Source organism: Sus scrofa, chromosome 12 (genome assembly GCF_054392235.1).
Source record: "Sus scrofa isolate SSC_HxYL_T2T_F1_AM1 chromosome 12, Sscrofa_HxYL_maternal_Yorkshire_Landrace_v2.0, whole genome shotgun sequence".
In the NCBI taxonomy this organism is placed as follows: domain Eukaryota; kingdom Metazoa; phylum Chordata; class Mammalia; order Artiodactyla; family Suidae; genus Sus; species Sus scrofa.
In genome coordinates, this window is record NC_139394.1 from 22,860,845 (window position 1) to 22,887,500 (window position 26,656).

Sequence of the window (26,656 nt, forward strand, 5' to 3'; positions counted from 1 at the left end):
TGGCTCCAGGCTCAACTTTCTCCAAACTGGGTTTTCCTTGGAAAAACCAGTATGAGAGGACTAAGCCAAGAAGTGAGGGAGGGGCGAGGTCACCTGGGCCACAGAAGCGTTTGTGCAAAGCGCAGTAGACCATTCACTCAGTCACTCCTTCATTCACTTGACTAATATTTGTTACGTACCTACTATATGCAAACCCCATGCTTGGCACTGGGGATACAACAAAATGACCTGCCCTTATCTTCATGCAGCTCCATCACAAAGACTTATGTTAATCAAAGAATACACAAATAATAAGAAATGGCACGAGACAACTACACTGGGAGAACAACTTACCTGGGAGGTTGGGAAAGACTTCTCCATGGAAGTGACCCTGGAGCAGGGGGGAAGTTGTCTTGGGGCAGGGGACAGAAGTGGATTGATGGATGGGAATGTCACCTTTCATGATGACAGAACAAGCGCCAAAGCCCTTGGCAAAAGGGGACAGAGCATCTAGAGGCAGAATGGGGGTGGAGAAGGAAGGACAGGAGGCCTTACAGGTGTGGCTGAGCAGGTATGGAAGGTGTGGCGAAAGGCTTTGTACACAGCTGTTTCTCAAAGTGTGGCCTGTGACCACAGCCTCCAACGCTCTCTAGGCTTGTGTAAAAAAACAGGTCCCTGGGCCCCTCCCCAACTACTGAATCTTGGTCTCTGGGGCCAAGACCCAGGAATGTGTGGTATTGACAAGCCCTCCGGTGGTTGTTCTGTAAACCAGGTTTAAGAGCCATCCATCCTGTCTGTCCAGACCAGCAGGAACTATGGGCAGAGGCCAGACTCTGCAGGGTCCATCTGGGCTTTAAGTAGAGGCACAGAAGAGCGGGCAGACTTATATTTTAGAAAACTCACTCTGGTGTTGAAGGGTAGGTTGGCGGGGGAAGCCAGATTCGGAGGGCTGAGTACGTTTCCATTTATATGACTTTCTGGAGTGGGCAGATGAGAAGGACCCAAGGCAGATCTGGAGCTGGGAAGAAGGGAGAGGGGTCGACCACAGAGATGCCTGTGAGGAGGTAATGGAGTTGCTGGGGATCTTGGTCTTGACGGTGGACGTACACCAGTGTGTCAGCACTCACAGAAAGGTACGATCAAGAGGATGGGTATAACTGTGATAAATTATATATGGGAGTTCCCATGTGGCTCAGTGGTAACAAACTCAACTAGTATCCATGAAGATGCAGGTTCGATCCCTGGCCTTGCTCAGTGGGTAAAGGATCCGGCATTGCCGTGAGCTGTGGTGTAAGTGGCAGACACGGCTCTGATCCTACTTGGCTGTGGCTATGGCTGTGGCCGGCAACTGTGGCTCCAATTCGACCCCTAGCCTGAGAACTTCTGTATGCTGTGAGTGCAGCCCTAAAAAAAAAAAAAATTATGTATGAATTTTTTTTTCCTTTTCTCTTTTTACACTGCTACAGTTCTTGCAGCAGCACTGGATCAACGCACTGAGCAAGGCCAGGGATCGAACCCCCATCCTCACAGAGACAGCATCTGGTCCTTAATCCAGTGAGACACAATGGGAACTCCTGAATTTCTTAAATAAAAGCAACAATAACAAAGAATAGATTTATAGATCAAAGGAATCAAGAATCCACGTAAAAACCCTTACATTTCTGGTCAGTTGATATTTTTACAAAGGTGCCAAGATAGTTCAATAGGGGAAAGGATAGTCTTTTTTTTTTTTTTTTTTTTTTTTTGCCTTTTTGCTATTTCTTGGGCCGCTCCCGCGGCATGTGGAGGTTCCCAGGCTAGGGGTTGAATCAGAGCTGTAGCCGCTGGCCTACGCCAGAGCCACAGCAACTCGGGATCCAAGCCGTGTCTGCAACCTACACCACAGCTCACGGCAACGCCGGATCGTTAACCCACTGAGCAAGGGCAGGGACCGAACCCACAACCTCATGGTTCCCAGTCGGATTCGTTAACCACTGTGCCACAACGGGAACTCCAGGATAATCTTTTTGATAGTTGCTCTGGGACAATTTGTATTTATTTCTTTATTTGCCTTTTTAAGGCCTCACCCAAGGCATTTGGAAGTTCCCAGGCTAGGGGTCGAATTGGAGCCACAGCTGCCGGCCTACACCACAGCCACAGGGACACCAGATGTGAGATGCATCCTATGCCACAGCTTGCAGCAACATTGGATCCTCAATCCGCTGATCGATCGAGGCCAGGGGTCAAACCCACAGCCTCATGGATACTAGTCGGGTTCTTACCCTGCTGAGCCACAGTGGGAACTCTGGTTCTGTGACAATTGTCTATCCTTGTGCTAAAAGATGAATTGAGATCCTTGCCTCACACAACGTACAAGTGTTAACTCAAAACTGATTACAGACCTAAATGTAAAAGCTAAAACTATAAAACTTCGGGAAGAAACTATGGGAGAAAATAATCTTGACCTTTGGTTAGGCAGAGATCTCAGATATAAGAGCAAAATCACAAATGACAAAAGAAAAAAATTGGTAAATTATATTTCATCAAAATTAAAATTTGGGGGGAAGTTCCCATCGTGGTGCAGTGGAAACAAATCCAACTAGGAACCATGAGGTTTCGGGTTTGATCCCTGGCCTCCTTTAGTGGGTCAAGGATCTGGCGTTGCTGTGAGCTGTGGTGTAGGTCACAGACACGGCGCGGATCTGGCATTGCTGTGGTTGTGGTGTAGGCCGGCGGCAACAGCTCCAATTAGACCCCTAACCTAGGAACCTCCATATGCCAAAGGGGCAGCCCTAAAAAAAAAAAAAGAAAAGAAAAAAGAAAAAAGAAAGAAAGAAATCTTGTGAAAAAATGGAGGAAAATGTTTGCAAATCATAATCTGACTAGGGACTTGGTATCTAGAATAGAGTTGACCTTTGAACAATGCAGAGGTTAGGGGTGCCGACAACCCTTGAGCTGTAGAAAATCTAAGTATAACTTCACAGTCAGCCCTTCCTATCCATGGTTTCCATCTTCAGGTTCAACTAACCTTGGATTATGTATTATGTATTTATTGAAAAAAATCCATGCATAAGTGCTGCATGGTTCAATGTTGTATTGTTCAAGGGTCAAAGGTATATAAAGAACACTTACAAATCAATACTAAACCCACTGAGCGAGGCCGGGGATCGAACCCACACTCTCATAAATGCTAGTTGTATTTGTTTCTGCTGCGCCACAACGGGAACTCCAAAAAAGAATGGTTTAAAGAAATGCTAGGTTTGGTAACCTGTAAGGATGTCCCCAGGGAGAGAAGAGACAGAGAGTCAGCCTCCATTTCAAAAACTGCAAAATGGAAATAAAGAAGCCAGCTCTTTATTTATTTATTGTCTTTTTTAGGGTCACACCTGCAGCATTTGGAGGTTCCCAGGCTAGGGGTCGAATCGGAGCTGTAGCCGCTGGCCTACGCCAGAGCCACAGCTGCAGGGGATCTGAGCCCTGTCTTCGACCTACACCACAGCTCACAACACCGGATCCTTAACCCACTGAGCGAGGCCAGGGATTGAACTGGAGTCCTCGTGGATGCTAGTTCGCTAACCGCTGAGTCAGGACGGGAACTCCCTTCTCAGTCCCCCCCGCCCCCAGCTCTTTATTGCGAAGCAAGGAGGAGACGGGAGGTGAACGTGAACGTGATGGCAGCATAGAGCCTACAGAATGGGAGGCTCAGAGCCTCAGGTTTTCGAAGGCAGGAGAGTGGTAGCGATTGCCCAGACTGTGCCTGCAGTCTAGCGCTTAAGAGTCAGAAGTACGTGACCGTGTAACTATTGAGTGGTTTAAAATGCCATCAGCATGTTAGCGAGAAATGGCAACTGTTCTATCGCATCAGCCAAACCCAGGCTCTGGGTCCGCTTGCCCCACTTTCCCTTCCTTTTGTAAACTGGAGAGCGTTTTGCAGTCTAAGACATTTCATTAGATTAAATAAGACCGTGAAGTCCAGCAGACACCAGGTGCACGGCAAGTTAGGCCCTCTGATAGCCCGGGAGCAGGAAAGTGGTCTGGACCCACCTGCCCTTCAAGCTGGCGATGGGGTCAAAACGTAGCAGCCGCCGTGGCCTGCAGGGGGCGCCCAGACGTAAGGAGCGGCCCCGTCCGGCGGCCCCGCCCCGTCACGTGCCCGCGGCGTCTCGTCATACCCGGAAGCAGCGGCAGAGGGGAGCCGGCGGCAAGGCAATGAGCGGGGAGACAGGGCCGACATCCGTAGCGCCCCCTCCCGGGGAGATCGAACCGGGCAGTGGGGTCCGCATCGTGGTTGAGTACTGGTGAGCGGCTCCGGCCAGTGCGAGGATTCGGGCTGAACGAGGGTGGGTCCACTGGAGTAACCTTTCCCGAAATCCAAGTGGACCCCAGGTGTCTTCTCCCTAGTGAACCCTGCGGCTTCGAAGCGACCTACCTGGAGCTGGCGAGTGCCGTGAAGGAGCAGTATCCGGGCATCGAGATCGAGTCGCGCCTGGGGGGCACAGGTGAGGCCGCAGAACACCTGCTGAGTCAGTGTTCTAAATCCCAGCTCTACCACTTTCTGGCTCTGGCATTGGCTGTTTTGAGGTTTTTTTTTTTTTTTTTTTTTTTCTTTTTTGTCTTTTTAGGACCGCACCCACAGCATATGGAGGTTCCCAAGCTAGGGGTCGATTCGGAGCTGTAGCAGCCAGCTTACACCACAGCCACAGCAACGCAGGATACAAGCCACGTCTGCAACCTACACCACAGCTCATGGCAACGCTGGATCCTTAACCCACTGATCGAGGCCAGAGATCAAACCCGCATCCTCCTGGATGCTAGTAGTGTTCGTTAACCACTGAGCCACAACGGGAACTCTGTATTGGCTGTTTCACATCGTGTACAGTAGTGAGTGGCACATAGTAAAACGGCCAACCAACGTAAGGCCCCTACCTGGTGAGGCGGGTCACAGATGAAGCCTGTTGGGGAAAACGGATGAGACTGAAGTGCAGAGTTGGAGGGGAGGGAACCTTTTATTGAGTTATGAGGCTGAGTTCAAGGGAAAGATACACTGAGACGCCTCCATTATTAGGTTCCTCTGGCTTTGATACAGGGTTGGCAAATGGCTTTCTAGAGTCCTCATGGGGCCAGCGAGGGACAAGAAAGAGCCGGTGTTAAATCTAAGAGTGGGGAGGGCCCCACTTTGGAGGGCTTCCCCTGACTCTTACCTGTTCTCAGCATCCAGTTCATTCATCCGTTTGTTTAATACCAGGGGCCTTTGAGATCGAAATCAATGGACAGCTGGTGTTCTCCAAGCTGGAGAATGGGGGCTTTCCTTACGAGAAAGATGTGAGTACTTGCAATGCTGGGAAGATCCCCGGCTCGCCCTGCCCCCACAACGAATGCATCATCCCATTCCCTGTCTCTGCCTTCTAGCTCATTGAGGCCATCCGAAGAGCCAGTAACGGAGAACCCCTAGAAAAGATTACCAATAGCCGCCCTCCCTGCGTCATCCTGTGACTACATGTGTTTCTAGGTTCCTGCTCTTTTGGGATCCAAGCCTTGGTTGCCCCTTTGGTCCTGCTGAGGGCTCCCCACTGCCTCTTTCACCTCACTTAGCTCCTGGTAACTAAGAGACCCTGGCCCCCACTTCGCACCTTTGGGTACCGGGAGGGAATAGATGCATCTGTGGTCTTGGGGGTGGAAGGAAGACCCTCTCCATGGACACTTCCAGTCACTTTATGCCCCTTTCCCAGGATCAGTGCCCACAAAAGCCTGCATCCCCCTCCAGCTTAGCCGTACCTGTCAGATGCTACCATAGTTGTAATTTATTTTCACTAGCCCCAGGCAATGTCAGCTATCAGCAATAAAGTGGCACTGCAAACACCTGTGCCTGCTGGTGTGTGTTTTTATGTCTGGTCTGGGACTGGGGAAGGGCGAGAGGACAGAAGCCAGCCCAACCAACCTTTATGCCACCAACGTAACTTTGCTGGTTGGATGGGTTTTTTCTGGATAGCTACTTCTTTTTATTTTGGTTGCTCTCAGCACACTGAAGTTCCCAGGCCAGGGACTGAACCGTGCCGCAGCCACACCAGTGCCAGATCCTTAACTGCCTGAACCACCAGGGGACTCCTGCATAGCTACTTTTCTCCCCTCCATGGTGTATAATCCTTTTTTTGTTATGAGATGGTTTACTAATATTTCGTTTAAGTATTTCTGTTACATGAGCTATTTGACTGTAGTTTTCTTTTTTTGTGGTTATTTTTGCCTGGCTTTAACACTGGAAAATATTGACCTCCTAGAATGAGTTGGGAATCTAGTTGCCTTTTTACACAAACTAATACTTGCTTTATGTCTTAGTATTTCCTTCTCTCATTTTCTTTTTTCTTTTTCTCTCCTTTAACTGCAAATGTTTTCAAAAAGTTTTTTCTTTTTTTGGCTGCCCCATGGGATATGGAGTTCTTGGACCAGGGATCAGATCTGAGACACAGCTGTGACCTACACCGCAGCTGCAGCAACACAGATCCTTTAACTCACATGCTGGACGGGGGATCAAGCCTGTGTCCTGGTGCTGCAGAGATGCCACTGATCCCGATGTGCCATAGCAGGAACTCCTTTTTGATTTTTAATTTTTTAGATTTTGTTTCTTTTTTACTGGATAGCTACTTTTTTTTTTTTTTTTTTTTTTTTTTGCTTTTGATGGCCGCACCTATAGCGTATGGAAGTTCCCAAGCTAGGGGTTGAATCAGAGCTACAGCTGCCAGCCTACAGCACAGCCACAGCAACACTGGATCTGAGCCACATCTGCAGTCTACATCACAGCTCACACATCTGCCGGATCCATAACCCACTGAGCGAGGCCAGGGATCGAACCCGCATCCTCATGGATGCTAGTCGGGTTTGTTACCACTGAGCCACACACAGCAGGAACTCTAATTGTAATTCAGCGACCTCCTCTCAGAGCCAAAGCAGGGAAGATGAGCCACATAGTAGGTGCTGCCTCTTCTTTCCTCCATGACTCCCTCACCTACAGGGAGGAAATCACCCCATTCTGGTGAGGGGCCTTATGAGTTTTTTTTTTTTTGTTTTTGTTTTTTGTCTTTTGTCTTTTTGTTGTTGTTGTTGTTGTTGCTATTTCTTGGGCCGCTCCCGCGGCATATGGAGGTTCCCAGGCTAGGGGTCGAATCGGAGCTGTAGCCACCGGCCTACGCCAGAGCCACAGCAACGCGGGATCCGAGCCACGTCTGCAACCTACACCACAGCTCACGGCAACGCCGGATCGTTAACCCACTGAGCAAGGGCAGGGACCGAACCCGCAACCTCATGGTTCCTAGTCGGATTTGTTAACCACTGCGCCACGACGGGAACTCCCTGAGTTTGTTTTTTCTAAGCAAGAATGTTCTGGTTACCAGAGGCCTCTCATCAGAATCCCAGCTCCAAGTTGCCCCCCAACCCTAACGCCAGGAAACTGGAAGTAGGCTCCTCATTCAAGCTTTTGGAAGACTCCTAGCCAGTCCCTCCGGGAAAGATGAACTGAATGTGAGCTGGGAGGTGAGCGGTAGAGGGAGGGCTCAGAGCCACCCTGACAGAGACTGGTGCCCAGCTGTTTTCCAAAATATATTTGCAAAAGGAAAAAGTGGGTGGAGAAGGGACATCCCTCCCCCAACCCCCGAGATCCCGCCTTCTCTAGAAGCCACTGTCTATTTCAAGTAGTTATTTCATCTTAAAAAAAAAGAACAAAAACCCAAAACATACGTAAAAACGAAACCAAAAATCCCCACTCTGTACAAGGACTGGATCTGGGTGATGCTGCCCCCTTCTTCCTAGGGGCCAAGCTAGGTTTCAGGGACAGTCTCTGGATTGCTCTGGTTCCTAGACATCCCCTTGGAGCCCCTTCTCTAAGTTGGAGGCCCAGCTTCTCTAAGTCCGTGCCAAGGGTCTAGAAGAAAAGTCAGCTGGGCTGCTCCTGCAGGTCAGGAGATTGTGGCTGTGGCATCCTGTGGACCCTAGAGTTTGCTGGGGCAGGGCTCCAGGATCAAGACTCCCCGGGGCTGCCCACTTTGGCAGCCAGGCCAGGCCACTCTCAGCCAGCTAGGAATCGGAGTAGGAAGAGACATGCCTGGCACAGCAGGCTTCCCAGGACGTGGTCCAAGGGCCTTCTCGCTGCGTCGTCCCGATGTGGCCCAGACATCAGGCCTTCTACGCTCCCTGAGGGTTCAGCACGGCCTCAGTGGACCTGGCCTTTTGGCTCATACTGGCACATCCAGACCCAGGTATTCGGGGTTCTCTGCAGTCGGGGTCCCTTCAAAGGTGCTGGGTAGAGCGCCCCGGTCTGATGGGTCCTGGTCCCAGTAATAGAGGTTGTCAAAGGCTGGGCTGAAGGCCGGAGAAGGGTGGTTCTGAGAGGGAGCCCTGCCCCGGGGTGCCAAGTACTCTGGATTCTCCACTGCAGCACCAAAGGCAAAAACGTCCTTGACAACCCCGTTCCTTCCAGGGGAGAGCGTCTTGGGCCTTTCCAGGGTGGCTCCAGTAGGTCGAGGAGGAGGCAGAGGACCCTCTAGGGGCGAGGGGGGCTGTGGCCGAACCTCCGGCTGGTTCACGTATTCTGGAAGGACAAGGGAACAAGGCTCGTTAGGGGAAGGGACTCACGTGTCCCAGCTGCTACCAACTGTCCCCACAGTAGCCCCGGGCCGAGCACCCCCAACTCCCACTATCTCTAGCTTGGGCCTGGACTCCATACCGGGCTGGGGGCTGCAGGTCAGGGGGGCAACGTAGCCATCAGTTTCAGGAGGCAGGGGTACTGTGGGGTCCTCACTGTACCGCTGTAGAGGGCTAGAGTCGTGTTGGGGGAGGTTCTGCAGCCCCTTGGCTGCCCCCATGCCCAGGTCGCCGTCGAACACGTCAGAGCCGGCCCCTTCGGAAGGTGCCAGTGGAGACTTGGGGGGCTCCTCCTCAGAGGCCTCCAGCCCCAGCGTCAGCTCACCACCGCCACTCTGAGGACGAGACAGAAGGTCACCGTGGGGGTCAGTCATGGATCTGGGATGGACACTCCATGGGATGTGACGGGGTCACAGGAGAGAAACAGAAGTCGCCTTTGGGGTCTAACAGTTACCGTGGAGAGAAATGGGGTCACAGTTGGAAAATGGTAGGAATCCATCTTAGGGATAATGGGGTGGCGATAACCTCATGAGAAGTAACCATTGAGAGGCGATGGTTGGGGGGGACACTGGACAGAGCGACCCTCGTCCACTGGGGTCAAGCGAGGTAACCAAACACCAACCACAGTGTGTGACTGGGGGCACTGACCCTGGTGGATGTGCTGCGGTGCCTGCGGTGGGCTGTGCCCCCAGCGCCCGGGGCAGGGTCTGGGCAGAAGAAGCCCTGCTGGGGTACCAGGTACTCCTCAGCATCCACCAGGTCCCCCATGTCGTCATCCTCCAGCAGCGAGCGGTAGAAGGTGCTGTCCAAGGGGCTGGCCGGGCCCAAGTCCTCATTCTGGGGAGGGGGAGACAGAGCACGTGGCCGCCTCTCCCCAGCCCAGCACGCGGCCTCCAGAGGAAGGCGCAGGGAGGGCCGGGGTGTCACAGGCAGGCAGGGGCTGGGCTTGGAGGCCTGGGGCCCGGGAATCCTCTCCCTTCCTCCCCCTTGCCACAGGAGAGTGGCCTTAGCCCTAGGCCAGGATGGCGTGGAAAGGCCCAGGTACCTGGATGACCACAAAGCGCTGGGGGTCCCTGGCCATCCGGGAGAATTCGGCCACCAACTCCCGGAACCTCGGCCGACATTCAGAGTCAATCATCCAACCTGGGGGCAGGAGGGGGCTCGGCGTCTCAGTCCTCGCCGCAGCCTCGCGTGTGGCACCCCACCGCCACCCCCCCAGGTCTAGACAATCCCAGGTACTGGAGTCCCAAGCCCTCAGGTGGTGGGGAAGAGGTACCAGGCTCGGGTCCTGAGCCAGAACCTTTGCGAATCGCTACTAGTTTCCCCTTTTTGTTTTGCATGTAAGTCTCTTTCTAGCTGGTCCTAGAGAGCTTCTCTGGATGGGCGCTCTGAAAGGGGAAGCGGGACCCTTTTGAGCTTCTGTTAACCATATCAGAGCCTCTGGGTCCACGTTCACCCTGCTCTCAGCTCCCCACCACCCCCGGACCTCCCGCCCCTCCTCCCAGCAGCTTAGCCACCCACATTTGACCATGATCATGTAGACATCAATGGTGCAGATGGGGGGCTGAGGCAGCCGTTCCCCCTTCTCCAGCAGGTCAGGAATCTCCCGGGCTGGGATCCCATCATAAGGTTTGGCCCCAAAAGTCATCAGCTCCCACACAGTCACACCTAGGGCAGAGATGGGGTTAAGAGGTGGGAGACAAGAGGGAACATAGTGTACAGAGCCTCAGAGGCTCTGCCCACAAGCCTGGCACCATGGGGGAAGCAGGGCAGGGATGTGGTGCCAAGGGGCAGGAGACAGCCAGTCCTTCCCTAGTCCCTGGGAAGTGCGTGTTCCCCGGCAGACCGAGGCCCCTTCCTTCCCTCCCTCATTCATGCTAAGGCATCTCCGTTAATTCGCCCCATCCCAGCTCTCATCTGCCCACCCACATTCCCCCCCCCCCCGAGCCAGGGCTCCTTGCCCACCCTCCCAAGCCGCCCTGTCACACACACACCATAGCTCCAGACATCACTCTGGTGGGTGAACCGCCGGCGGAGAATGGACTCCAATGCCATCCACTTGATGGGCACCTGGGAGAGCAAAGGAAGTCCTCGCACCAAGTGTGGTGGGGAGGGGGCTGTTCCAAGGTCTCCGAGGGGCCAGCCCCCTCTCCACCTTGCTTCATTCTGCTCCCTCCTCTAACCTTGCCCCCATCCGCATGGTACTCCGTCTCGTCAATGTCCAGCAGCCGAGCCAGCCCGAAGTCCGTAATCTTGACATGGTTGGGACTCTTGACCAGCACGTTGCGGGCAGCCAGGTCCCTGTGCACAAGCCGCACGTCCTCCAAGTAGCTCATGCCCTGGGATCAGAGGCATCTGTGGACCTCGCTCTGCCAGAACTCTCCCAGGAAGCGCCCCACCCCCCGTCCCCCGCTTCCGAGCCCTGAGTGGGAACAGAGGCTCGCTCCCAAGGGCACCTGCAGAGCCCCGGCCCTGACATGCATACCTTGGCAATCTGCACACACCAGTTCAGCAGGTCCTGGGAGCCCAGGCGCCCGCGGTGTTCTCGGACGTGGTCTAGGAGGCAGCCATAGGGCATAAGCTGTGTCACCAGCTGCACCGTGGATGTCAGGCAGATGCCCAGGAGGCGGGACACATACGGGGAGCCTACACCAGCCATCACATATGCTTCCTGGGAGCAACGGTACACGCTGAGAGGGTACGAGAGACCACCAACCCCAAACCCTCACACACCCCTCCCCAGGGCCGGGGCACCACTGGGGACCCTCACGCAATCCAACCCCATTCACCACAAACCAGAAGCATGGCCCACAGACTAGGGAGGTTAAGAAGAGCGGTTTGGAGAATCCCAAAGCCCCAGTGAAGAGAGAGAGAGCCCAGAGCCCTGAGCTGCAGCCAGGGGTCCCCCACCCCTACCCGAACTCCCAGCCGGAGAGGGTGGAAGGGCTTACGTCCAAGATTTCTTTGTTGGCTTTGGGGGACGTGTTTTCCCTCAACACCTTGATGGCCACTGGAATTTTCACATTTTCCCCATCGGGGATCCAGATGCCCTAGGCAGAGAGAAGAGGACGTGAGCAGAGAGAGGGCCGGCCAGATCCAACCTGCAGTCATCCAGGGGGTCGTTATTTGTGCTCCCAATCCCCTTCCCCACCCTTGGGCCAACCCCCTTACTTTAGAGGACTCACCAAGGAGGCCCACTTGCCACTCCCTTCCCGCTTATCCCGGCCTCTGTTCACCACCCATCCGCCCCCAGCTCTTGGCTGGCTTTCCCAACAGAACCCTCGGCCACACTGCGCACGCGTCCTCTGGGACCGCCCACCCCGGACTTTGGCCCCGCCCCTGACCTTGTAGACTGTGCCAAAAGCGCCAGATCCAAGCACCTTCACCTTCCTCAGCTCCGTCTCTTTCAAGATGCGCATCTGAGCCTGATTAGGCATCGCCCCGCTGGGCGTCAGGGGCTCCACCAGCTGGGGTGAAGGGGTGCTGCGTGAGCGCCACGGGCTGGGCGGCAGACCCCCAGGCTGACAGAAGGGCCCTCAGAGCCGCTCACCTCCGTTTCCTGCAGCAGCCTCCGCATCGTGTACTTGCGGATCTTCTGTCGCCTTCGTTTGATTAGGGTGCCAAAGACCACCCCTATGACGGCGGCCAGCAGAACGCCCACCACGCCGGCAATGATGGACGACGCGGGGCTGGGGGCAGGAGCCAGGGTGAGGAATTGGGAACCAGTCTGGGGCAGGACGTTTGAAGGGGTCCCATGGAGGGGCATGAAGGTCACTGGCGTTTGGAAAGGGAAGTTGCAAGGATGACCCACCGGCTCCCATCCTGTTGAACCTACTCTAAAACCTTCCTGGGCACCTTCCCGCCTCCAGAATGAAGTCCACACTCCTCGATGGGCACTCAAAACCCTCTCCACCCACATCTCCAAATTGTCTATGCTCTTGCCTATGGCCCCAGCCCAGGATTCGCAAAACTTCCTGACAGAAACCACCAGGGAGCTTGTTAATATGCTCTGGAGCCCCACTTGCAGGGATTCTGAGCGTGATATGGGGTGGGGCCAGGAATGTGCCCCCAGCGATTCTGATACGCTGGCCAAAATCTTTAGCCATAGGTCATAGGCTATAGGCCATAGGCCATGATTTCCTCGGCCTGTGTTACTTCTGCATGGACCACCATTTTTGCATGGGGTCATCTTGCAAGACTCAGCTCATCCTGGGACAGATGGAGCTCCTGGGTGCTGACACTATGTCACCGTCATCCTTGGCCCCCTCCCTTGCTTCGCCAAGGGCTGGCACATCACGGACCTCTAATGAATGCCATTTCATGGACAAACGCTTACCTAGGGCATATTCCAATTGGTTTTTCTCCGAAAGCCCTGCCCTGAATACCCTGCTGCCCCCGAATCAAGGCCAGTGGTGGCAATGACGGATGTCACGTCCTAATGGTGCCAGTCTAATGGTGAGAGAGAGCCTACGCCCCCAGATCTGACCCTAACCTGACTCAGACTTCATCCCTTGCTCAGGGGACCATCACAGCAGAACCTCCAGCAAACATGTGCCGGATTTTCCTGACCCCTCTCTGGCCTGGTCGCTTTCCTCCTACTCCAAGTGACATACCTGCCCCCTTTCAAGACCTGGCTCATATGCCAGCTCCTCCTTGAAGCCTCCCAACCGCCCCCAGGTAAGAATTCATCATCCTGTCCTCAGTGCTGCAGCTGCGCTCTCTTCTCAATGTGCCTTGGGTCCTAGGGGGTTGGACGCTGCCTGTGTCCCTTACGACATCTGGCTACTTGAGGTGGGGAGGTGCCCGGTGTCTTTGCCATCTTCCCCTATTCCTCGCTACCCGCCCCCCGCCCCCAAGCATCCCAACCAGGTCCTCCATCCACTGGTTGAAGCTAAGTGAGAGAAGGATCAGCAGTGGAAGAGTGGGCTGGGGAGAGACACGTGTCCTGTTGGGGGACCCCCTCCCTGCAGCAGTGACCACCCAGAGGCAGGTGGAGAACAAAGGGGCTATGTGGGATGCACCCCGGGGACCAGGCTGACCTGGCTCTCTGCTCTGCAGGGCAGCCCTTGTCGTCCAGGTCCACACAGCTGCAGAAGAGAGAGTCCAGTTAACAAGGCTGGGAACCGCCTCCTGCACTCACTCAAGCCTCACCATATCCCAGGAGGTGTGTATGGCTGGGTCATTATCCCGATTTGACAACGCCAGAAACTCAAGGTCGCCAGTGCTCTTCCTGCCACCCCACAGGGGAGTCCTTCTCAAGTCTGCAAACCCCCAGCCCCTGCACCTCCCAGTGGTGGGGAGGAAGGGGGGGGCACCCAAAGGAGCAACAAGTCCAACAGCTCAGCCAGTCCCTCCCTAAAGATGCCAGGGTTGTAATCGGGCACAATGTCTGCAGAAGACAGTTTGGCCATATGGAGCCCCAGCAGTTCCGGTTGCCAGGATAGCCCTTAAAAATGCCAATCCCTGGAGTTCCTGTTGTGGCGCAGTGGTTAACGAATCCGACTAGGAACCATGAGGTTGCGGGTTCGATCCCTGCCCTTGCTCAGTGGGTTAAAGATCCGGCGTTGCTGTGAGCTGTGGTGTAGGTTACAGACGCGGCTCGGATCCCGCATTGCTGTGGCTCTGGCGTAGGCTGGTGGCTACGGCTCCGATTCAACCCCTAGCCTGGGAACCTCCATATGCCACAGGAGCGGCCCAAGAAATAGCAGGAAAAAAAAAAAAAAAAAAAAAAAAGCCAACCCTTGTACACTAGGGAGCAGGTATAAGATGCTCACTTATAGATGGAGCTCAAGTTCAATAAACTATAAAAAAAAAAAAGAAACAAGCTCAATTAATATCCCTCAAACAGGGACACGGTTAAAAAAATACTACATCCATACTGCAGATTGAGTAGTTTAAAAAAAAAAAAGGAGGCAGATCCATGTCCACTCACAAGAAAAGAAACTCCAAGACACATAAAGGGGCAGAGGAGCAAACAAAACAATATATAGAGTGTGAGCCCATTTACATTAAGAAATGCACATGCAGGTGTTCCTGATGTGGCTCAGCAGTTAATGAACCTGATTAGCATCCATGAAGATGCAGGTTCAATCTCTGGCCTCACTCAGTGGGTTAAGGATCCAGAGCTGCCATGAGCTGTAGTGTAGGTTGAAGACGTGGCTCGGATCCCATGTTGCTGTGGCTGTGGTGTAGGCCGGTGGCTGTAGCTCCAGTTCAACCCCTAGCCTGGGAGCCTTCATATGCAGAGGGTGCAGCCCTAAAAAGACAAAAAAAAAAAAAAAAAAGCACATGCACACACTGAGTTACTGTTGTGGCTCAAGAACTAGACAGAATGTCCGTGAAGATTTGGGTTAGATCCTTGGTCTCGCTCAGTGGGTTAAGGATCCAGCCTTGCCGCAAGCTGCAGTACAGGCTACAACTGGGGCTCGGATCTGGCGCTGCTGTGGCAGTGGTGCAGGTCGGCAACTGTAGCTCTGATTCAGCCCCTAGCCTAGGAACTTCCAAACTTCTATATGCTGCAGATGCAGCTGTAAAAAAAAGAAAGGAAAAAGAAAGAAAAAAATGCACACACAAAAACACCTAAACAGATTATATATGAATTAGATGAGATTGCTATTTCCAGATCTTTTTTTTTTTTGGTCATGCCGATAGCAATACGAAGTTCCCAAACCAGAGCCACAGCTTTGACACCAGATCCTTAACCTCCAGGTCAACAGGGAACTCCCCTTGGTCATTGGTGGCTTACAAAAACAGCAATCTTTTATGACTCAACCTAACATAAATGTAAAATACACTTTTTTTTGTGTGTGTCTTTTTGCCATTTCTTGGGCCGCTCTCGTGGCATATGGAGGCTCCTAGGCTAGGGGTTGAATCAGAGCTGAAGCTGCCAGCCTACGCCAGGGCCACAGCAACACAGGATCCGAGGCACATCTGCAACCTACACCACAGTTCACAGCAACACCGGATCCTTAATCCACTGAGCAAGGCCAGGGATCGAACCCGCAACCTCATGGTTCCTAGTCAGATTCGTTAACCACTGCGCCACGATGGGAACACCCTAAAATACACTTATATAAATGTGTAGAGAAAAGCCTGGAAGGACACACACACCAGAGTGATCTGGTGGTGCTCCTCAGGCAGGGGAGGGGCTGGCAGGGTGGGGGGAGTAGACAAAAGGGTGCCTCTTCTCTACAGGGCTTATACTATGACATTGCTGAAAATGTGCATCCCAAGAACGTATGCATGTACTCCATGTGTAATTAAAGACAACTAAATGAAAAAAAAAAATAAAAAGAACAGGGTAGATTACCATGTTAGGACACAGCAAAACACTGCAAGAAAAATTGCAATGTTGAGTGAGAAAAAGCAAATTGCAAATGATATATATGGTCTATGACCCCATTTTGCTAAAAAATATATATACTAGAATGTGCAGTTAAAAACTTGAGAATGATAAATAATATATAAGCATATATTTTATGTTATACTAATAATACGTTAGCACGTGCACGGATAGAAAAAAAAAAAAAGAGGAGGAGTTCCCACTGTGGTGCACGGGATCGGCTGCATCCCTGCAGGTTTGATCCCTGGCCCAGCACACTGGGTTAAAGGATCTAGTGTTGCCACAGCTGCAACAGAGGTCAGAACTGTGGCTCAGATCTGATCCATGGTCCAGGAGCTTCCATATGCCACGGGGTGATCAAAAAAGAAAAAAAAGGAGTTCCTATCATGGCTCAGCTGTTAACAAACCCGACTAGTATCCATGAGGACTCTGGTTCGATCCCTGGCTTTGCTCAGTGGGTTAGGGATCCAGTGTCACTGTGGCTATGGTGTAGGCCGGCAGCTATAGCTCTGATCTGACCCCTAGCCTGGGAACCTCCATATGTTGCCAGTGCAGCCCTAAAAAGACAAAAACAAAAAAAAGAAAGAAAGGAAGGAGGAAGGAAGACTGGAGGAAAAGTACTGCAAGTTATTAACACTGGGATGAACTGCTAACGCTATTCATTTATCTTTTGCACTTTAAAAATTTTTTTAACAATATGTTACTTTTGTGATCAGAAAAAAAAAGAGAGAGAGATAAACAATCGAGGGTCTGAGGGTAAGCAAAGGCAGAGTTATCCTACGTTTACACTAAGAGCCTCGGGGAAGCTCCTGCAATAAAGCCCTTCTTTCTGCCGAAAAGGCCCTCAGACTCACGAGTGGGTGCAGTTGATGGGGCACGGCTGGCACATGCCATCCTCATCCGGGAACTTCCAGATGGGCATGAAGGAGAGGTCAGGCTTCACACCACTGGGGCAACGAGCCACGCAGAAGGGGGGATCCTTGTAGTGGGCGCAAGCCACACACTGGTCAGCCTCCTGCGAGGGGAAGAAGGGTTTGTGAGGGGCTGGCACCAACACCCCCAAGGCAGCAGGGGGTGCAGTGGTCTCCCCACAGCCACTCTGCAGCACTTAACCCTCGCTCCTGAGACAGCCCCAGACCTGCTGTGTCTGCTCTCCCTGTTCTGCACCCAGGTCCCCACCTTCAAAGCTTGATCCCCAGGCTGGGGGTCGGGGGGAGGGAGTATATTACTCAAAGTATAAGAGCAAGTCTGGAGTTCCCATCATGGCTCAGCAGAAACGAATCTGACTAGCATCCACGAGGAGGCAGGTTCTATCCCTGGCCTTGTTCAGTGGGTTAAGGATCCGGCATTGCCGTGAGCCATGGTGTAGGTCGCAGACGTGGCTTGGATCCTGTGTTGCTGTGGCTCTGGTGTAGGCCAGCAGCCACAGCTCCAATTAGACCCCTAGCCTGGGAACCTCCATATGCTTCAGGTGCGGCCCTAAAAAGCCAAAAAAGTTTTTCCTGTGCTCAGGCCCTGTGCCAAACCCAATTTTAAGTTCATTCTTACTGCATTCCAATATGGTAGGTACTAGTAAACTCTTCGTTTTACAAATGAGCAAACCAAGGTCAAAAGTGGGGCCTGGAGTTGAATCCAGGTAGCCCGATGCCTGAGCCCCCAGGTCCAACCACCTTGGCACAGCCACAGCCACTAACACAGGCTTCCCTGGGCCCTTAGCCAGGTCTGAAGGGTCCACAACTCTCGCAGCCCCCAGCGTCCCAGCCTCCTTCCACCTTCCTACCATTCAGGTCTGAGCTTGGAACCCTCTTGGGAGACGGCCAGGTCCCCCACAGCATCCCCTCCCTGACCCGCTGCCAACGTGGCCCTGCTTCCCTCCGCCCAACTCTGAGCCCACCAGCACCTCACCGAGCCAAAGCAGGTGTCGGAGCCATTCTGGGGCTGACACTCGGGGTGGCACGGCAGACAGTACCTGTCCTTCACGTACTCCCGGGGGTGCCTGAAGGGAGGACAGCCGGTGAAGGGGTCTGGAAGGAGTCCCTGTGCACCCCTTCCTCCCCGCCGCCCCCTCTTCTGCCCCGCGTACCCCTGCTGTACTCGGCACTCCTTCACGCACTCTTGGCCCCGAAGGAACTGGCTGCAGTTTACGCACTGGGTGGGCCCTGGACCCCAGCAGTGCCCGTGTGCGCACAGCTGGTAGCAGGTCAGGCCCTCGCCCACTGCGGTGAGGAAGAAGGAGGCAGAGGGGACTCAAAGGAGGCTCCGGGTCCAAGGGAGCCGGGGTTGTGGGGGGAGCCTGTGGGCTGGAGAGGTGGGGGTGGGGGCTGAGCAGAGCAGGAGAGAAAGGGCTCTGAGGTTCCAGGAGCTGAGTGGAGAGGAAAAGCCATGTGGCAGGACCCAGCCAGAAGCCATGCCAAGAAGTCAGGCCAGCCAGAGCTGTGTCAAGGACGGGGCACCAGGGGCGGGCTGTCCGCGTGCATGAGTGAGTCCCAGACTCCTGCCGCCAGCGGCCCGTGGGCACTCCCGTGCGCTGGCAGATGGGCAGCAGGCAGCGCTGGGCTCCCGGTCTTACCGCACTCCTCCTCTGGCCGGTTGGCACTGTGGAGCAGGGCCTGGTGAGGGTTCCGGAAGAGCTGGTCCCAGGGCACCGTATGCACGAAGCAGAGGCGGGCGTTGCGGTGGATGAGGGCCAGCCCGCTGCCCAGCTCCCGCAGCGAGCGCAGCCCCAGCGAGCTGATGCCCAGCCCTTGCAGGGTCAGCGAGTAGGCACCACTGCGGGAGGAGGAGTGCTCCAATGCAGGGCGGCACCGCACCGCCGACCCTCCCCTGTCAGCAAGGGCTGCCCTTCGCCTTCCTCCTGTTCCTCCAGCACACGCTGCAAACTCTCATGGAAAGGGTGCTGCTGGAGTCCCAGGGGAATCGGAAGCCCCCCTCAGCCGCCCTCCCCGCCCCCCTTCCCCTCCCCCCAGACCCAAAGCTTCTCCCGGCCCCACCCCCCCAGAAGCTCCTCCCCCGTCAGGGCTCGCTCCCCTGGTGCTCACTCATGCAGAACTCGTCCCCGGATTACTCGCAGGTTCTGGAAAACACTGAGGTCAGGCAGGCTATCTGGCCAAGCGGAGATGTACAGGTAACCTGGAGGCACAGGGAGAGGCTAGGGGTGTGGGGACAGGCTGCGGATCCCCAGCAGCGTCAGAGCAGGATTCAGAGAGACCGCCCACCTGTGATCTCCTCCAGAGTCTCAAACACTCTGAGCTGCTCAGGCTGTAGGGGGGCAGTGCTGGAGGCTGGGTCCCTAGAAGGAGGATTAGGAGGGGAGTCAGCATGGTCAAGGACTGGGACTGGGTGGCTGGGACTGCCTGAGTGCCTCCACCTAAACCCTTTGCCCATCAAAGCCCAGCTGGTCCCATCCTGAGCTTCAAAGCCCAGGCCCTAGTTTGGCAGGATCAACACGGTATTTACATTCTTTGATCTAGAAATCCGACTTCCAGGAATGTGGCCTAGAGAGACTCTGGCCCCTAATCTCAGAGGCATGTACAAGGCAGAACTGTTTGTTAGAGCGAAAATTAAAAACCTAAAAAAGTCAAAAATGGAGTTCCCATCGTGGCGCAGTGGTTAACAAATCCGACTAGGAACCATGAGGTTGAGGGTTCGGTCCCTGCCCTTGCTCAGTGGGTTAAGGATCCGGCGTTGCCGTGAGCTGTGGTGTAGGTTGCAGACACGGCTCGGATCCCACGTTGCTGTGGCTCTGGCATAGGCCGGAGGCTATAGCTCCGATTTGACCCCTAGCCTGGGAACCTCCATATGCCGCGGGAGCGGCCCAAGAAACAGCAAAAAGACCTAAAAAAAAAAAAAAAAGTAAAAAATGAAAAATGTTTTTAGGAGTTCCCATTGTAGCTCAGAAACGAGCCTGACTAGTACCCATGAAGATGCAGGTTTGATCCCTGGCCCCACTCCCTGGTTAAGGATGTGGCATTGCTGCAGATGTGGCTCAGACTGGTGTTGCTCTGGCTGTAGCTGATTCGACCCCTAGCCAGGAAACGTCCATATGCCACACCTGCAGGCCTAAAAATAAAAAATAATGTTTTTTTAATTTAAAATTTTAACTTAAAAATCTAAACATTTAGGAGTTCTCTTGTGGCATAGTGGATTAAGGATCAGGTGTTGTCACGGCAGAGGCTCCTAGGGTGCGGCTTTGATCCCTGGCCTGAGAACTTCCTTCCACATGCCGTGGACGAGGCCAAAAGATAAACAAAAATTTTAAAAATTTAAAGACCTAGGAGTTCCCGTCGTGGCTCAGTGGTTAACCAACCGACCAGTATCCATGAGGATGTGAGTTTGATCCTTGCCCTCGCTCAGCAGGTTAAGGATCCGGCATTGCCATAAGCTGCTGTATGGATCACAGATGTGGCTCAGATCCCGTGTTGCTGTGGTTGTGATGTAGGCCAGCAGCTGCAGCTCCCATTAGACCCCTAGCCTGGAAACCTCCATATTCCGTGGGTGCGGCCCTAAAAAGAAAAAAAAATTTAAAGACCTAAATACCCGGAGTTCCCGTCATGGCTCAGTGGTTAACGAATCTGACTAGGAACCATGAGGTTGCGGGTTCAAGCCCTGGCCTTGCTCAGTGGGTTAAGGATCCGGCGTTGCCTGAGCTATGGTGTAGGTCACAGACGGGGCTCGGATCCCGAGTTGCTGTGGCTCTGGCGTAGGCTGGTGGCTACAGCTCCGATTTGACCCCTAGCCTGGGAACCTCCATATGCTGTGGGAGCAGCCCAAGAAATGGCAAAAAGACAAAAAAAAAAAAAAAAAAGACCTAAATACCCATCATTAAATGGGGAGCTGTTAAAATATAATCCTGATCTATCCACATTATAGACAAAAAACCCTAAACATTTACGATAAAATAGGAAAAACTAACATAGTATCTGCTGGGCACAGCTCTATGTTGCTTTACAAATATGAACTCATTCAAACTTCATTCAAACTTTATAACCACCTGATGAGGGTAGGACTATTTTTGCCCCCTTTTAACAGATGAGGAAACTGAGACACAGCAAGAAGATCACATGACTAGTAAGTGGTAGGGCCTGGTCTCAAACCCAGGCAGCCTGGGCTCTTAGCTGCTACTCTTTGCTGCTGCCTGTTCCACCGCTGTTGAAAGAACAAGGCAGCTGGACACGAAGGAACTGTCACGACCTGCTCTCCAAAGCCAGAGGCAGACAATGCTCACAACATGCTCCCATTCAAATCTACCTCCCTTCCCAAACTACCAACACTGCATTTCTCTGTGTGTGTCTACATACGTATGAATGCTCTAGAAGAACACACGCAAACCCTTAACAACAGTGGTCTCCTCTGCAAAGGGGAGCAGAGGTGGAGGAAGTATTGAAGGGAATTTTCTTTCTCTGTCTCTTTTTCTTTTCAGGGCCACACCTACAGCATATGGAGGTTCCCAGGCTAGGGGCTGAATCTGAGCTGCAGCCGCAGCAACGCGGGATCCGAGCCACATCTGTGACCTATGCCTTAACCCGTCCTTAACCCAGTGAACAAAGCTGGGGGTCAAAATGCATCCTCACAGATACGAGTTGGATTTTTAACCCGCTGAGCCACGACGGGAACTCCGATTTCTTCTTGTTTAATACATGTTTTGACTGAAGTATAATTCACATACAATAAATTGCACACATTTTTAGTGTACAGTTTGCTGAGTTTTGCCAAATGCATCCACTCACACACCCACCGCCCCCACTGAGACACAGAACATTTCCATCACCCCAGAAATTTCCTTTGTGGCCCTTTCTAGGCCCGTACCATGGTGCAACCGCTGTTCTGACTTCAGAGTGGTTTTGCCTATTCCAGAGCAAAGGGAACCCTAGAGTACGGCTCTCCCTTGTTTGGCTGGTTTCACGTAACACGATGTTTCTGAGACACATGCATGTTGTTCTGTGTAACAGTCGTCCTTTTCTTTTATTACTGCGAATTTCACTGTATTGGGACATCACCTTTTACAGGTGACCTTTGAACAATGCCTGGGTTAGGGCGCCAACCTCCCCCTCCCCATGCAGTTGAAAATTCCAGTATAACGTTATAGTGAGCCCTCTGTATCCACGGCCCCAGATTTAAGCAACCCCAGACTGCGCTGCACTGCAGTATGGAGATACACATATATATTTGTCTTTCTAGGGCTGCACCCAAGGCATATGGAGGTTCCCAGGCTACGGGTCGAATCGGAGCTATAGCCACTGGCCTACACCACAGCCATAGCCACGTCAGATCCGAGCCGCACCTGCGACCTACACCGCAGCTCACGGCAACCCTGCATCCTTAACCCACTGAGCAAGCCCAGGGATCGAACCTGCTTCCTCATGGATCCTAGTCAGATTCATTTCCACTGACTCAGGACAGGAACTCCCTGGATATAGTTTTTAACATTTGCCTTTAAGCAGACCCGTGCCATTCACACTTGTGATGTGCAAGTATCAACTGTATTTACTCATTCAGCTATTGATAGACATGTGCATTATTTCCGGTGGGGGCTTATGAATAAAGCTACCATGAACTCCAAGAGAAGATTACTGTCTCTGGATGGCTTGACCTCCATACAAATGCACGCTCATGGATACTATGTCATGTATGAGAAGAGGCCACCCAAAGTCACTGCCGGTCTTCCGCCTGCTTCCTTTGCATTCTCAGCCTCCCACCTCCAACTCCCGCCATCCCCTACACACGCTGCCACTTCTGGGTCGTCAGGATTCAGAGACAGGCCCTGGTGCGGCCTCAGGCCATGTGCCCACCCTTAATTCCGAGTATCCTTACCCCTCAAAGCTCTCTGGCAGAAATGCCAGGCTCCCAAAGATCTTCCTGCAGCCAGCAAACTCCTGGATATTGGCGCTGGTGACCGCCCTCACCTCCCGCAGGTGTTCTATGCCCAGACCGTAGCACACTGTGGGGAGGGGGGCAGGTGGGGCCCTCTGAGCCACCACATAGCTCCTGGGTCCTGTCCACAGGCCCCTCCTGGGGCCACATGCCCCCTCCCCACATGGGCAGGAGACACAGGGGAAGCCATGAGGCTGCTCTGGAGAGGGCCAGGGGCTGGGTCACTGGGAGAAAAGGACTGGGTCCCTGGAGGGTCTGACAGAGCCAGGAGTGGGGTAGGGTGGCGGGGGACAGAGAGTGGCCTAGGCCAGGCTGGGTGTGCAGGGGGACAGGCACTGCAGCCTGGCTCGGGACGGCCGGGGCGGGGGGAAGGGCACTGGGTACCTTGGGCACAGGGCTTGCTGCATTTCTCACACCGCTGCGTTCCGTCCTCAGCTGTCACCTCTTGGTTGTTCGGGGGACAAACCAGGGTGCAGGATCCCACGTCCGTAGACAGGTAGTTGTCTGAAGAGATCAGGATCATGTGTCCAGGTGCCCTGGCCTCTCACAGCCCCACCTTGAGCCCTGGGTCACCTTGCCCAGGTAGTATGATAAGAATGATATCAACCACTACTGAAATGCCCTTTGAACATACGTGAGCCCTGGACTCTCATCCACTCCTCATAACAACCCTGTGTGGAATTCCTGTCGTGGTTCAGGGTGAACGAATCCGACTAGTATCCATGAGAATTTGAGTTCGAACCCTGGCCTCGATCAGTGGGTTAAGGATCCGGCATTGCTGTGGCTAGGGTGTAGGCCAGCAGCTGCAGCTCCCATTCAACCCCTAGCCTGGGAACTTCCATATGCTGCAGGTGCACCCTAAAAAAAAAAAAAAAAAAAAATGAATCCAACAGCAGTAGCTTGGGTCACTGAGGAGGCAAGGGTTCAATTCTTGGGCCAGTGCAGTGGGTTAAAGGATCCAGTGTAGGTCACAGCTATGGCTCAGATTCAATTCCTGGCCTGGAAATTTCCACATGCCGTAGGTGTGGCCATATTTAAAAAAAAAAGTCAGGGGCAGATAAACAGATAGTACTCACAATATGCTCCCATTTACATAAACCCAACACCCCAGCAAAATTACTAAAACTGTGCTTCTCCCCAGCACTCACAAGGACAGGCGGTCACGCAGCTGGCGCCAAAGGTGTAACGGCCCTCGGGGTTGGGCATGGACTCGAAGGTGTCTGTGTTGTAGGTGACCAGGGCCGGGCAATGCAGCTCACAGATGCCGCTGTGGTTGAAGTGGAAGCAGGCCTGGGGGACAGGCAGCTGGTGGGCACTGGGCGGTTTCACCCTGGTGCGCAGGGGCCACAGGGCAGCACTGGGTAGGATGCCCCTCCCCTTGCGTCCCCAGGGGGCAGGCCGGGTTGGGGGGGGGGGGTGCAGTTCGTACCAGGCAGTCAGAGTGCTTGGGGCCCGTGCAGCCGGCAGCACACTGCTCATGGCAGCAGTCGGTGGGCAGCGGGCCCTTACAGCGGGCACAGCCACCGGCACAGATGGTTCGCGTCACTGTCAGGCAAAGGGCAGGATGAGAGCAGGGTGGCAGCCTCGGCAGCAGCCCCTCGCCAGCACCACCTTCTGGGGAGACTTCCTGCCCCAGGGACGGTGTGCCCAGGCCTGGCAGCACCCCGAGTCTCCCCTGTCCCCTTTATCCCCCCCAGTGCCCCCATCCTCCAGATTCTAGCCTCCCATTGACTCACAGCTCTGACAGTCCTTGGAACTTTCTCCCCAGCAGTGGGAAGCTTTACAAGCTGGAGAACAGGGTGGGCCTGGGAGAGAGAAACAGAAAGGCAGTAAGAGACAGAGATTGGGTGGCAGGATGCAACGCCAGGGGGAGACCCCGGCCCAAACCGAGGCAACATCTAGAAGCAGAGGGAGACAGGACAGAGAACCGCAGAGATGAAGAGACACAGAGAAAGAGGGAATGGCGGTGTTAGTGCCGGGGCGGGAGCAAGCGTGGGGGCGGTGGGCTGCAGAAGAGGCAGGTGCAGGTGGGGAGGGGCGTGGCTTACAGGCCCGGGAGCGGTTGGCTTCTACCGCCACTGTGGTCAGGGGGTTGTTCTTGTGGAAGATGTCCTTCCACAGAATCGTGTCCTGGTGGCAGAGCTGGGGGTTCCGCTGGATCAAGACTCCTCCCTTCAGGATCTCTGTGGGGCAGGCAATAATCAGGGGCCTCTTTCCCCATCTCTCATCTTCTGCCCTCCCGTGGGGCCTGCCTGCCTTCTCAAGAGGAAGCGGGTGTCTCTTAAACACACCCCAGCTCCTTCCGGAAGCAGGGAAGGGTCCTTCGGCATCTTTTCGACCCACCAAGGCCAGATCCCCACACGTGAACAAAAGGAGATGCAGGGAGGAGTGAGTTATCCATGTCACTCTCGCCTGCCACCTCCACTCTGTGCACATGGCTTAGCCATTACAAGAGAGTGTGGGAGTTCCCGTCATGGCGCAGCAGAAACCAATGAATCCTACTAGGAACCATGAGGTTGCGGGTTCGATTCTTGGCTTCATTCAGTGGGTTAAGGATCTGGCGTTGCCTTGAGCTGTGGTGTAGGTCACAGACGAGGCTCGGATCCTGCATTGTTATGGCTGTGGTGCAGGCCGGCAGCTATAGCTCTGATTGGACCCCTAGCCTGGGAACCTCCATATGCCTTGGGAGTGGCCCTAGAAAAGGCAAAAAAAAAAAAAAAAAAAAAAAAGAATCCGATTACGGCGCTCTGGTCACTGTGGAGATGCGGGTTCTATCCCCAGCCAGGCACAGTGGATTAAAGGAAAGGATCCAGCGTTGCTGCAGCTGTGCTGTAGATTGGATTCAATCCCTGGCCCAGGAACTTCCATATGCTATGGGTACAGCTATTAAAAAAAAAAAAATTGTGAAACCCACCACTTACACCATGTAAATCACTTATCCCCTCTAAACCTCAGTTTTCACATCTGTAAAAAGAGAATAACATTGATGCCTCCTTTGCAAGATTATAGCATGACTGAAATGGGGTCATGCATGCCAAGGACCTGGCACGTGGTTTGTTTGTGACACTGTCAACTCCAGAGCTGCCACATACACAGAGTGTTCACTGTACCTATGTACTGAGCTAAGAGGTGGGCAAAACCCAGAGTTCCCATCGTGGCTCAGTGGTTAACAAACCCGACTAGCATCCATGAAGATGCAGGTTCGATCCCTGGCCTAGCTCAGTGGTTAAGGATCTGGTGTTGCCGTGAGCTGTGGTGGAGGTTGCAGACTCCGGATTGGATCCCAAGTGGCTGTGGCTGTGGTGTAGCCCTGGGGCTAGAGCTCCGATTCGACCCCTAGCCTGGGAACCTCCATATGCCAAGGGTGCAGCCCTAAAAAGACAAAGGACAAAAAAAAAAAAAAAAAAAAGTGAGCACAACCCTAGCCTGCATCCTAATTAGCAAGCTACATGGGCTGGCAGAAGCCATGGCTTCGTGAGAAGAAGGGAAATTTTTGCAAATCTTTACTAGGGCAACTTCTCTAGCTCCAGCAGCCTCCATCCAAAAGGGACTTCGGTTCTTTTTTTGTTGTTTTGGGGGTTTTCCCCCCTTTTTATGGCCCACCTGTGGCATCCGGCTAGGTGTCAAGTTGGAGCTACAGCTGCTGGCCTATGCCACAATCACAGCAGTACTGAACCCTTAATCCAGTGAGCGAGGCCAGGGATCAAACCTGCATCCTCATGGACACTATGTCAGGTTCTTAACCTGCTAAGCCACAACGGGAACTCCAGGACCTCAGTTCTGTTTCACATAAAGCTCCCCCATGGCTTAGCCCTGGTCCTGGTCCACTCTCAAGAACCAGCCAAAAGTGTCAAA

General features: G+C 53.6%; 2 protein-coding genes across 13 annotated transcripts in view; one reads left to right on the forward strand and one right to left on the reverse strand.

Annotated features, from left to right (window-relative positions):
• Positions 1-4,144: 4,144 nt before the first annotated feature.
• Positions 4,145-5,817, forward strand: MIEN1 (migration and invasion enhancer 1). 2 transcript variants are annotated; one of them, XM_013979706.3, is made up of 4 exons: positions 4,145-4,256; positions 4,345-4,457; positions 5,204-5,280; positions 5,368-5,817. In XM_013979706.3, the coding sequence occupies exons 1-4, from the start codon at positions 4,168-4,170 to the stop codon at positions 5,449-5,451; spliced, it is 363 nt and encodes a 120-aa protein (XP_013835160.1). In that variant the 5' UTR covers positions 4,145-4,167; the 3' UTR covers positions 5,452-5,817. The 2 variants fall into 2 exon arrangements, with proteins under 2 accessions (XP_013835160.1, XP_003131565.4); XM_003131517.6 differs by having other exon boundaries at positions 4,360-4,457.
• A 1,718-nt stretch (positions 5,818-7,535) lies between these two features.
• The window catches only part of ERBB2 (erb-b2 receptor tyrosine kinase 2), a 29,736-nt gene continuing 10,615 nt past the window's right edge, over positions 7,536-26,656 (reverse strand). For 7 of the 11 annotated variants that reach the window (XM_084982724.1, XM_084982723.1, XM_084982718.1 and 4 more), the window contains 24 exons: positions 24,850-24,984; positions 24,538-24,606; positions 24,231-24,346; positions 23,950-24,091; positions 23,186-23,305; positions 22,742-22,868; positions 19,147-19,220; positions 18,970-19,060; positions 18,501-18,700; positions 18,015-18,147; positions 17,837-17,927; positions 16,786-16,946; positions 13,629-13,676; positions 12,140-12,278; positions 11,934-12,056; positions 11,541-11,639; positions 11,075-11,260; positions 10,773-10,928; positions 10,584-10,659; positions 10,111-10,257; positions 9,635-9,732; positions 9,238-9,426; positions 8,672-8,924; positions 7,536-8,536 (listed from right to left, as the gene is read on the reverse strand). In XM_084982724.1, the coding sequence (XP_084838850.1) occupies positions 8,181-8,536; positions 8,672-8,924; positions 9,238-9,426; positions 9,635-9,732; positions 10,111-10,257; positions 10,584-10,659; positions 10,773-10,928; positions 11,075-11,260; positions 11,541-11,639; positions 11,934-12,056; positions 12,140-12,278; positions 13,629-13,676; positions 16,786-16,946; positions 17,837-17,927; positions 18,015-18,147; positions 18,501-18,700; positions 18,970-19,060; positions 19,147-19,220; positions 22,742-22,868; positions 23,186-23,305; positions 23,950-24,007 (2,925 nt within the window). In that variant the 5' untranslated portion in view covers positions 24,008-24,091; positions 24,231-24,346; positions 24,538-24,606; positions 24,850-24,984 and the 3' untranslated portion in view covers positions 7,536-8,180. 11 annotated transcript variants of the gene reach the window in all.